Here is a 12,609-nt window from a genome sequence, read left to right as displayed (position 1 = left end):
GCTTTGGTTCACAGGAACGTGGCATTTTTAAAAAATTATAATTATCATTTCCACAGAGATGTTGCTAATGCAAAACTGAAAATCCTAGGGTTGGGCAATGGGGAGGAGGGTCCTTCAGAAAATCATTTTCAAGTAAAAAGAGGTTTGGTGGCTAAGAACCAAGTACGTCACCCCAGAAGGCTTAGTTCATGGGTTTTTTGGTCTAAAAGTGTTTGGTTTGGGGTTTTTTTGACTAAATGGAATAGTTTCACCGAAACGCATTTCTGCTGGTTGATTGAAAAGCAAACGGACAATGATAATATTGTGAGATGATTTTAAGAACGCAGTATTTGCCACCGAAAGTTTGGAGCGCCCCCACTGCTACCGAAACCGTTTCCAGGGGGAGTGTTTCGTTCTAGAATGAAATGATGCTTTTGCGACAGCTGCTGGCACTACACGTTTTTAGCTGCCACCTCCTACCTTTCAAAGAATTTATATGGACTTTTTGAAACCTTAGAAGCCGTTTAATGGTTGGTTGTTTTCCGGAGGTATTTTGAAACTTTTCCTTAATGCAGGATAATTTAAGATGGTTATAACAGGCATGATAAACCATAGTGCCTTAGTGCTATTTGCTAATGCAGAATTAAATGTGCATTATCTGTTGGGTAATTTTTCTGCTATAAAATTATATTAGGTATATTTAAAGACATGCATGGGTTTATGTCAAAAAACGCCAACTGCAATTTCACAGTATAATTAAAATTTGGGAAATCGATTATCTTGAGCATCCACGCATTTTTTTTCCAAGGTGCCGAGTGCAGTTTATTCGGTATGCTAGCATAAGAAATATACTGTACTGCCTTTCGCTTTTCAATAGAGAAGCCATGATTAGGTCCTAGGAACAAGACCAGATAAAGATGCAAGTTGGACTGGAGAATCTCTCCTACACAAACTCAAATTTGTCCTGTCCAAAAAAAAAAAAAAAAAAAAGGCAGCTGCTTTAAATTCACAACAGAATAACATTTTCATAGAGACCTGGCTGCTTAAGAGAACAGGTTTATCTCAACTCTAAAGGTGTGAACGGTGTAAGTAGAACTGATAAAGGACGGTGAAAGCTAACAATGTTTCATGCTCTAGCAAGGAAGGGCCGCATTAGTTGAGCTCCGATCCTAACAGTTGCATGTTGGTTGTTCGTGCAGTTTTTAAGAAATATTACTACCAGGAGCCCGGAGGAGAGAGTTACTTGAAAAGCACACGGATGGAAGCCCTTCCAAGCCTTGACGTCAATACTACCTTCTTGATGAACTCCTCTGCGAGCAGGTCCATGTCCCTAGGGAATCAGACGGGCGTGAATGACGTTGTCCATTATGGGCGCGAGACTGCTGTCCTGAGTCTCATGTTGATGTTGGGCACTCTTTGGCTTGGCCACACGCTGTATCAGTTTAAGAAGAGGTGAGTTGGATTGGCCTTGAAGTAGCCTGTAGATCACGTTTTGTATAACCTGTTGGAAAGCCTTAACGATGCCAAACTCCCATCTTGCACCCAGAAGAGTTAGCGGGGGTTTTGATTTCGATAGAAGAAGAACGCATCATGTAGCTGACTGCCCAAAAAGCACTGTTCAAACAAGTTTTTTAAGCCTTGGAGACTAGCTTCTATATCTGATGGGGCACTGTGGGGTGTGAGCTGAAGTGGGGAGGTATTTTGTGGATCGTACCAGCTGCCCTTGATGGGTCTGGCAAGAACCTGATCCCTATATGCTTTCAGTGTAAATGGGCAGTCTTCTGGGAACGTACTTTGTCTTGCCGTTTCCAGAAGAGCAGTGGGCAGTGCAATGACCAGCTTCCTTGACCGTTAGAGAGGACCAAGGTCTTAACCTCAGTCTTCCCTTTTGAAATAACTCCTGCTTCAATGTGTAATGAATGGGTAATCCCTAGAGCTGAAAATGAGAGAGATGAGCCACATTATTAGTAATAATAATGGGTGTCATAGCTGCCTGTTGGCTTTTGAGGAATGGATTCACAGATGTTGAGGGCTGGAAAGTACCTTACAAAATCATCGGGTCCAGCCTGCCTGCACTTGGGTAGAAAAGACAGCTGGGGTCTGTGTGGGGCGTGTGTTTTTTGGGGGGTTTTTTCCTCGAAGCTTGAATCCTGCTTTTATTCCCTTTTGGGTTTCCCTGATGCTTTCCCCGACCCTCAAAGTCTAGATTTCAGAAGACTAGTCTGTACAGTAAACACTAAAATCAAGGACTTGGAAGTGAAGAATCAAGTTTGACGACGGCAGGCGCGGAGTAGAGTTGAACGTCTCTGGTTTGAATGACACGATGCTGATGGGTCGGAAAAAAGTGCGGAGTACTAACCAAGCGTTTTTGATCTCTTTAGTCCCTACTTGCACGCCAGAGTCCGCGAAATCCTGTCCGACTGTGCCTTACCCATTTCTGTTCTAACCTTCTCCATTGTGGGATCCTATATCTTCAAGGAAATAGAAAGTAAGTCTGCTTGTTTACTCCCTGAATTACCAGGAGAAAGACATTTAAAACAGATGAAACTGGAAAGGAAAACAAGATTATTGGGAAGAACATTTAAAAAAAATAAAATTAAACCAAAGCTTTGCAGTATATTATTTCCTAAGTATTGTGTTTTCTCTCCTGGCTAATTATGTCCCCAATTTCCTCAATTTAAGAGCGAATTCATGCAAAAACCTAATCAAACAGAATTGCATTAAGTTTCTCCCAGTGAATATACTGAAGTCTGCCGTTTCATTTGAAGTGTATAACCTGCATCTGTTTAGAAAGAGTTGATCTTTTCTGTTCTGCCAAAGAACAAAAGGACAGAGTAATTAGCAGGCAGGAAGGGTTGCCGCCAGCCGGACAGATGTGGTGTTGATGATCTCGGCCTGTCCTCTTTTCAGTGTGTACTCTCTGTTTTCCCAATTAAAAACATAACGGTCCCGAGCATCTGGATGACTCCAAGACATGCAAGGAAATCTAAAAATGATAGGCCATGCATTGGCCAAACAGATCAGCTTTTCCATATCAGGAAGATATAATGGACACAGGGACTGCTTTGTCCCATGTTGACGCACGTTGGGGGGCGGGGATGAGGAAACGTATGGAAACGGCTTTCTTGACGCGACGCTTGTTCCTTCCAATTGGATTGTGGAACGGCAAATTGGACCGTGCAGTCTTTCCTCTAGTGACGATGGATTTCTTGCCGCTGGCTCAAGCCAGGCATGTCTTTATGCTCAACCCATTATTAGGCCTCTTGTTTGGTGAGCGAAAGTTATAAAAATCTTTATACTAGCAAATTGCCTACGGCAGAAGACCGCACGGTGATGAGACAAATTGTAAGTCACCTCCATTTCGGATCCAAAAACAGCCTAAAAAAGCAAGTTCCCTTACTTGTATTATCCTCCAGTTAATAAGGCACCATTATCTAAAAATTATAGGGGAACTAGCCATTATTTGTCAAAGCTAGGGTGATTTTAATAAAACACCTTTTAATAGAGCTGTGATCTTGAGGGCCAGAAGGGGTCATTTAAAATCACCTGGTCTGATATCCAGCATAACACCTCTTTTCCTGTGTTCACAGTGTCCAAATTTAACTACAACCCCTCTGAGAGCTTGTTTGTTCTGGCTCCAGTCCGTTCCCTCTCGATCGGCTCCGTGATGAGTGCAATGGGCCTGGGGTTCCTGCTTTCAATGCTGTTCTTCATAGAGCAGAACATCGTGGCATCGCTCACAAACGCTCCAGAGAACAGGTAATGTTGTTAATCCCTTCCTTTTACAAACCTGGGTCACTTTTATAAACTAATCTAGCTTCAGGGCTGTGTTACCACGTCGTTACAGGTAGCTTGGAATGGATTACGCCCCCCCCCCCCCCCATTAGTCTTTGTGTGTGTGTGTGCGCGCGCATGCACCCCTATAATCCAAATTCTTGATGCTTCAACGGATAGTTTACTTAAGTCCCACAAATTGCTGCTTTGGGCCACGTGTGCTTTTGGAAGGGATTTTTATAATGGGAAAGAATCTGCACAGGCCAGTATTGTGGTGTTTACTTCCAGAAATATCACTTTCACATAGGAGAAATGCAAAGTTCAAGAGGAGTGGTTGCTGCCCAATTGGTTGGTTCAGCCAACTGAGGATCTGAATAACTTGGAAACCTCTCAAGAAAAAAAAAGAGTCAGCTGAGCAGGACCCAAATTACCTTGGCACGTCTGAGATTAATCTTTGTTGGGCCAGAAAGGATAAATTATTTCAAATCACCATTAAGGAAACAGACAATCGGGAAGCTCTTCATTTTTTTGGAAGGCATCTTCCTGACCTGTTTGTCATATGATTGCAAATATGGATCGTCTAGTTGAAAAAGGGAGGTGGGGTGGAGGAAGAGGGAGGAAGATGAAAGGCATGGGTATTGCATTAACAGGACTACAATAAGGTGATTAGCTCAGCTGCTTTCCTGTTAGCCTGAGAATATAGCACCTGCTACGCTGGGTCGGACCAAAGGTCCGTCTAAGACCAGTGTCCCTCCAGCACTAGCGTAAGGTGCTACAGCTAGGGAAGAGTGATGAAAAGCACAAATCCAGAGCGGTGTGGGTGGTAGCATCGCTGCGAGTTCTAGGGGGTTTGGTGGGTCACAACCTCAAGGCAAATCAGGTGCAAAAATAGCAAGTGCAGTTTTGAGCCAAAGCAACAGGAGTCTTGGGCACGAGGAGGTGATTGTGCCACTCTGCCTGATGGTGTTGAAGCCTCATTTGGAGTATTTTGCACAATTCTGGGTTCCATATTTTAGGAAGGATGCGGAGAAATTCGAGAGGGTCCAGAGGTAGGAAACAAAAACAAGAGGTTGGAAAGCAAGCTGGTTGAGAGGACACGGTATGTTCAGGTTGGAGAAAAGGCTGGACCAGCAGACCCTGGAGGTCCCGTTTCAATGCATGCTTAGAGTCATAGAGGTGAGAGCAGGGAGGGGGCACGTGTAGAGTCATCCATCCCCTCCCACTTACCAGCAGCCAGGTTCAGCATTGACGGTGGGTGCCTGTACACGTTCATTAACGTGCCGTACTTACGGCGAGTTAAGTTTTTTAGTACTTGGATAACCGAGGACTCAATCAGTGTGCAGCAATTCGTGCTACTGTGCACGGGTTTTCTCAGACTCAAACTGCGCGGTAACCTAATGCTACTGTGCAGTAATGTACTAGCTCGGGTTTTGCCCGGCACGCTACTGCACAGTTGGCGTCTACACAAGACGCTCCCTGCGCTGACTTAATAGCGCATGATGGAGCCATCCTCCGTATATTTGTGTAAATCAGTGGTTTTCCCATGCTGGGAGTCCACAGACTGTCTAAGGGGTCTGCAAAAGATGATTATCATCAATCAGAAGTATGTGAAGACCCGCACTTACAGTTCACAGGGGTCTTCACCTTCATTGGAGTCCCCTGCGGTGCAGCGGTGGACTCCTGGTCTGCTGCACAGGAGACCTGGGTTCAATTCCCAGATACTTATACACTTACAGCCAGGGGGGCCCCATGTGTCTGGACCCAGTCTGGCCTTTGGATTCTGTCTCAGCGGCCAAAAGCAGGGTTGGAAAGGTCTGGGCAGCCTCCACTCCTCCATACTTCTGCCTAGGCACATGCATCAAAGGTCTGGGTGACCTCTCACGCATACACCGTGATCCAGAAGGATGGACTGACGGTTGCCAGAACATGCGTCACCGTCATCTGAAATGTTTTAGGGGTCCGCAAATGATAAAAGGTTGAAAAACGCTGGTCTAAACTCTTCCCCCCCTGCCCCCTTTCCCCTTTAAGCCTGTGGATTTAATGATCTCACTTATTGTTGAAGTCCTATGGATGCACCTCTGCTACGACTGGCATTTGTGCAGCTCATGTCCTGTTTCAGTGTTTGGGCACATTTGAATATTTCTCTTTAAACTAAGAGTGGTTTACCCAAGAAAAAGAAAGGGGGCTCCTGCAAGGTGCACCGCAGCTATGGTAATTTCAAAAGAAGTTTGAAATGGAGATGGAGCATTTGGAGCTGTGCTATCTTGCTGCTCTCTAATTCGGGATATGGAGGCAGACAAGGTCAAGCGGAGAGTAGAAGTGTTTAATGTATCCCTTATCTTACACAACTGATTTATGCACAGAATTGGAAATGAGACTTTGCAGTATTCAAATATTCCCTTTGATCTTTCCATACCGACTAGAATCAGATGGTGAGGGTGACTTGATGGGATTTTTTAAAATTTATTATTATGGGGACACCGCAGGTTTTCTCAGTGGATGCCTTTATTACCCAAAGGAGGGAAGGGTGGCTCTTCTTGCATAACTATTGACAAAAAAAGCACTGAAAATAAAGTAATATTAGCACAGGGAAGGGCAGAGAAACTACTAGTCTGTGGCTAATCTAGGATTTCTTTTCCACGGCCATTTGAATTTTCCTGTTCCCTCAGTTATACACCTATTTCAGGGGAGAGAGGTTGGCATAAATCTGGAATATAAATGGCTCATGAGTTGGCTTTTTTCTTCCAAAATGGGGTTTTTTTTCCCCATTGTTTGACTTAGAAAAATGTCACATGAAATTTATCTTTGTGACTTGACATGGGGTGTGTGAAAGTGGATCCCCTATGCATTTAAAAAAGGATTGAGATGGATGTGAGAAGGGGTGTACGAAAGTGGATCTCCTAGCCTTGTTGAAAACTCAGTTTGGGGTTGTTCTCGTATGCTGGGGTGGGGCGGCGGGGGTCGGGGAGAGGAGAAAACGTGCTTCCCACCCAAAAGCAGGTTGAGGTGCTTCGTTCTGAAACTAGCATTTGCGGTTCTGCATCATTGCAGTGAATGAGAAGTGCCGACCTGTCTGTGTTGAATCGATCTTTGTGGTCTCTTATATTTCTGAGCTGAATCTCAGCGTAATTAATCTGATGTTTTATTGTCCATTACTTGCAAGTAGGATGGGCTGTCAACTGGATACTTTAAAAAAAAAAACAAAAAAACAAAAAAACACGTAAGGGAATGAATGTCCTATGGGACTGAATGGCCATGCAGGGCCATGCAGTGCTGGGTCTCCAAGGGCAGCCCAGAACAGCCCAGGCAATGCATTACTTTCTCCCTAGGACACTTGTTAGCCAAGAGAAAAACCTGTAAAAGGGCCAAGAGGGAAAAATAAAACCAGGGAAGCCTCAGGGGTGCTGGTGAAGCTTTAGCTGTGCAAGAGCGCCCGACCCCCCTTTTTTTAGCATATGCCTGTAGGGGATGGCTAGACCCGGAGGAGACGGTTGACAAGGAGTAGGACTGAAAGCCAAGCGCTGTAGAGGCCTATTTTCTCTACAGATCTTCAGCAAGGATTTAACTGCACAGCTAATTCACTATTCCCATACGCACAGTGTAGTGAAAAAGCAAGGCTGGAAAACGTCAACTTGCTGGGTGAAAGTCTGAGCAACTCAAGCGGGGGTGGGAAGGAAAATGAAAATGCCCCAGCAGCCCTTGCTACAGCTGAGTGCAAGTACCAGCAATTAAAAAAAAACCTAAAAAAATAAATCCTTCTGGCAGTTATTTTTAATGGCTTGCAAGACATTGCCATTAATAGTATGGTAAAATCCTGATGAAGTTGATGACCAGACTTTTTTTTTTAACGGGCCCTGTTTTATTTGGGGTGATGCCATCGAAGACTGCTGTGAAATCTCGTTTTCCCACGTTGCAGTCTGTAAACCGGCCGGCGTGTTCAACACCGCGTGTGCGGAGATCCGCCGTGTCCGTGCAATTCTCGCTCAGCTATAGCAAGCGCAGCCTTGTTACTACCTGAAGTGCACTTAAACAAACCACTTTATTAATAAGAGTTTATTTCAGGTTAGTGAAAGGAACAGCTTATCACTGGGACCTCCTCCTTGTAGCTCTGATCAACACGGGGCTGTCTGTCTTCGGGCTGCCCTGGATCCACGCGGCGTTCCCTCACTCCCCGATGCACGTCCGAGCGCTGGCCTACGTGGAAGAGAGGGTGGAAAACGGGCACATCTACGAGACGTAAGTAGCAGGGCAGCCGCCAAGCCACGGATCTGAGGTCGGGTTAAAGAAGCCCATTGAGCTAAGAAATGCAGAGGGGTTTTTCCCAGTGGCTTCTTTCGATCTTCTGGCTCGTAGACTCCAGTCTCTTCCTTTTCATACGTTTCTTAGATTTTAGGGTCGGAAGGGACCTATTAGATCATCGAGTCCGGCCCGCTGCCCTGGGAAGGAAGACACCAAGTCATGTCACGAGCTGATCTGCAGCGGTGATTTGTCTCCATTTCCCCTCGCTCTCCCCATCCCTACTGCAAAGCCGCTCCAGGACCTCACTGCTCTGCTTAGGAGCCTCCGTCTAATTTCCAGCCTCTAATTAGTCACGGACGGTTTATACTCGTGTGTTCTTGTGCAAAGGTTGTCCTTTAGCTTAAATAGCTCATCTCCCTACCTAGCCTCCGATATGCTTATACCAAGAGCAATCCAATCTAAGATGATTATTGGGTACCTTCAACTCTTACTTCGTTTCCACCTCAGATGTGCCAATTTGCACGTCTGCACCTTCTCTGCCCTTTTTTTCATTCTGCCTTTGCCTCGCTTTCTCGTGGGAAGAAAGGAGGTTGAATGCAGTGGCAAGGTATTTTAGTTAGTCCCGGGACTACATCTAGGTTATCTTTTTGATCTTTACCCTCCCCTCCCTGCATAGCGGCTCAGCATTGCCTTTGCTTGTTCTCTCTCTATTTATGTGGTTGAACGTTTTGCTACCTTTCGTTTCCTTTTGCCGGTTTTACCTCGGCATGACTGCTGTTATTTCTTGATTCACCCAAGACGGCTTTCTTTTGCTTTTTCTCTCTCTCCTATAGGCTCTCCATTTATTCTACTAATAGCCCTCTTGAGCTGGCTATTCACACAGTTGTAAGGAAGAGGTCCAGCTCCAAACTTTTTCCTCTTTCCTTACAGTCTGGCCTTTAGACCCCGTAACTCCTCCGCATTCAGGTTCTTGAGCTCTTCAGCCCCGTTGTCTTTGCCAGCTCCTTGAATTTCTCAACTCCTTTCCATTTCACTAAAGCAGGGTGTCCCAACCAACACGAGGGCTGTGGGGGCAATGCCAGTGACACCGCACACAAAAGACGAGCCGCGCCGCATGCCAGGAGCAACTTCGCCCCAGGGCCGATGCGCTCCGCTCCCAGCTGCAGGTCGCCAGGGGTGGGAAAAAAGGTTGGGAACTGCTGAACGATAGCAACAGGCCTATTTGGTTATCCTTCTTTTTGGTTGACATTGAATCGGCTTGTGCTCAATAAGTACCCAGCATATTTTCTGCGACCAGCTCTTCTGCCGTATCGTTGCAGCCTTCCAAAGTCGAACCCAAATAGCTTTAGCTGCTGTTGGTTCAGCCGACGTCTAGCGAAGGTTGCTGCTGTCACGTGTGCATATATCCGGGCATTTTTTTTTTCTTCAATCTTTTTAGTCCCCCGTATTGACACAATTCCCAGTAGTGCTGCTCTGTATTATCATAGACATCTATCCCTATTTGCACCCAACTCTGCAGGTCTACAACAGACACCCTAAACTGCTCGAGTCGAGTCTCTCTTAATCCTTCCTCGAGTGATTTTTAAGCCACGCCAGTTCTCTTTTCACCCACGCAACTTTTTCAATCTACGGCATCCTTGACCATTGCTTCCCATCGCCTTTTTGTGGTCATATTTCTGCCTCTTCCCTGAATATAGAGGGCACTTCCCTGAATATAGATACCCTCTCAGCATCTATATTTCAGGAAGGATTGGTATTCTGCTGTGCTTCTACCCGTACCTGATTTCGGGTGCTGCACTAATAGTTCCCGTCTCTCTCTTTCTCTCTCTGCTGTCGTCCAGCCTCATGTTATTTTAACTTGTCTCTCTGACCTTTCTCAATTCCCTTGCCAGGCGGGCGCAGCCCTTTTGCTAACTGGATCACCGACCCGAGTGCTGCATCAATCAGTATTAGCGCCGTCTTCTCCTTCCTGTCCTTCCTCTCCCCCTCTGGTGATCCTCTGGCCCTTATTAGAGCTGTCTCGCTGGCTCTTCTATTGACAGGCATCTCTCAACCCTTCGGCAGGACTGGGACCAGCAAGGGCTGATGTTCATAAGCTTACCCGGTGCATTTTCCTTTTGGGCTTTTGAGTTCACTCCGTTCAAAGGGGATCAGGAACATAAATGGCTACTTTTAAACTGGATTCTGAGCTAAAATTGAAGTGTTTTCTGCTTGTGTGAACTCCCATAGGGATCTTAAACCTCTTGTTTCTATTTTACTGTTCTGCAGAGCATCTTTATCATCTTCTCTCGTCTTCCAGCCTCACCGATGGGAAATGTGAATCTGAATTGGAAAGTCAAAAAAAGTTTTTGTTTTTTTTAATCTCTGGGTCCCAAAGCTCCCCTCTCTGCTCTCAGAAAAGAACTAAGCGGGGAAGGGCAGAGGAAGGAAGAGTCCCAAAAAGGAAGCATAATTTTATTTTGGTGCAGAATAATCTGCCATCAGTCTTAGACAGTCCAAAACTTGGAGCCTGGGCATGGCAGACAAACTAATTCAAGGCAGTGGGTCTGTTCCGTAAAGCCAGGAGCGGGTCATCTCTAATTCTGGGAGCTCCCTTGCCTGCCAAACTCCCTACAGATCTCTTTTAAGCATGTATGAACTTCAGTGGTAGTTTTATTTTCCTGGGAATTACTAATGTGGCCGAATTGAGTGGTTCCCCCCACATCCCCCCACTCCAAACCAGCAAGCAAGGAGAATGGTGTTCCTGCCGTCTCTTTTCAAGAACTTACTCCCAAGCACAGTCTCGAGCTGCTTAAGGGAATGGTTCTTGGAAGTTTGTTTTAACATGGCCAAAATAGTGCAATTTTTTTTCCCCCTTTTATCTTGTTCTTAGAAACAGTTCGAACCATTTCATTTAAGCGTGCCAAAATAGTTCAGTCAGGAGCAGAAACCCAGAATGGGAACTTTTTGATTCAGATCTGGCAAAGTTAAGAGCAACTGTGAGTGTGTTTGTACGAGGACAAGTATCGGGCACCTTATAACTAATAGGCTTTTCCCGCAAGTGTCCTGGAGCGGAGAGCCGTGTCCGCAGCACTCTGCATCAAGACCGTTTATCATGCCTGGACCACTAATGAGATCAGAACAAGCCTCAGTGCTGCTGTTCCTAAATCCATCAGCAAAGGAGACCAGAATTTCTTTGCCACGTTGGATTTTCTAATTGCTTTGGTGGAAAGAAGGAAATCTCTTGGCTTTTTCCTTTCCTAAATCTTCCAGCCCCTGCTTCTGCTTGGCCTCATTTGCGTTGCTCCGCTCGTCTGAGGATGCCGACCTCGAGCCTTCTTTCATCTTTCTCACGGGTCGTGTTATTCATGCAGCCCCTACCTACTGGAATAATCCTTCCAAACCTTTATTTGCCAAGCCATCTTCCTTTCCATCTTCAATGCCCTTCTTAAAACCTCCTCGCTGCCACAGAAAAAGGGAGATGGGGAATGAAATCCAGCAGAAGATGAATAGGAGCTTTAAGGTCCCTGCAGCCCCAAACAGCCTTTCCCATCGCCCTTTTTCCCCCCCTTGCCTCTGAACAACCCCTCTGGTTGTTGCACGTCCAGTCCAGGCAGCCAGCCTTGCTGTTTATTTGTTGCACTTGGCTTGCAAAGAACCCAGCACATTTTCTGAATTCTCAAATGAAGAGATAATATTCAGATAGGTTTGCAAGCCAAGAGGTTGCCCAGAACTTGACCCGTTTCCATGAAACAATATTAATCTCCCATTGTATTCTGCTCAACAATGCAGAGGGGCGAGGGAGTGCTTCCTAGACACACTCGCTGTTTCCTGGACCAGGCAAGCCAAAAAATGTATTTCTTCTCTCCTTTTTTTTTTTCTATTGACTGGGCTCGTGTGCAACAGGCACATGTTCCTGGTCCAAATAGCTCCTGAATGGCCACCATCATTTGGGTTGAAAAGCCATCCAATTCTAGCAAAGAGATGCAGAGGCTTCTAGTTTGTCTGAAGGCTGCTAATCTACAGCAAGCCAGGCCTGGTGTAGATTGGGAGATAACTCATTCTGTCTCCCTTGCTGCTGTCTGATTCCTCCAAAGATGCTTACAGATTTGGGGTTATTTTTTTGCTAGCTAGTACCATGGGGAAAACCTCTCTGCTCTCCCTTTGGGTTCAAGGATGCTCTGGGCAGTGATTTTTATGTTTGCAAGAGTCTGGACAATGGAATATAAGGCTCCAGTTTCCGCTGTTTGGATGCACCTGGGGCTTTTGGAGGGCAATTCCTTTAATGTTCCCTCTAGTTATCTCTCATTTTAAATCTTAGTCCTGGATAATGTGACGGGTCTGTTCCCTTGTTCGCCCATGGACTTGAACTGTTCGTGCCTCCTCCCCTTTGACACTTAGCCCTTCGCCTTTAGATTTGGTAGCTGCCCGTCTCAGTTTTGCTGCAGCCGAGGTGCACGCATACCACATTTTTGTTTCCACCCCCCCAGTTGGACGCAAAACTTAACCCAGTCATTCCTTCCGGTTAAGGGCTCAGCTGTCCAAATAGAAAGCAGGTGGAAGGCTGCTTCACTTGAACGATCTTCATTTTTCTGAGTTCAAATCCTCATCTCCCCACAACCTAAACGCTGCATTCCT

The 12,609-nt window shown here is 45.8% G+C and overlaps 1 protein-coding gene across 1 annotated transcript in view; it reads left to right on the top strand.

Annotated features, from left to right (window-relative positions):
- SLC4A11 (solute carrier family 4 member 11) overlaps window positions 1-12,609 on the top strand; it is a 154,275-nt gene that overhangs the window by 131,356 nt on the left and 10,310 nt on the right. The window contains exons 14-17 of the mRNA XM_025200690.1: window positions 1,179-1,431; window positions 2,361-2,467; window positions 3,570-3,738; window positions 7,816-7,989. Coding sequence (XP_025056475.1) covers window positions 1,179-1,431; window positions 2,361-2,467; window positions 3,570-3,738; window positions 7,816-7,989 — 703 coding nt within the window. The remainder of the gene's footprint in view (window positions 1-1,178; window positions 1,432-2,360; window positions 2,468-3,569; window positions 3,739-7,815; window positions 7,990-12,609) is intronic.

The sequence above is a fragment of the Alligator sinensis genome, unplaced genomic scaffold (assembly GCF_000455745.1).
Source record: "Alligator sinensis unplaced genomic scaffold, ASM45574v1 scaffold12_1, whole genome shotgun sequence".
Taxonomy (NCBI): domain Eukaryota; kingdom Metazoa; phylum Chordata; order Crocodylia; family Alligatoridae; genus Alligator; species Alligator sinensis.
This window is presented reverse-complemented; position numbering and strand designations above follow the sequence as displayed.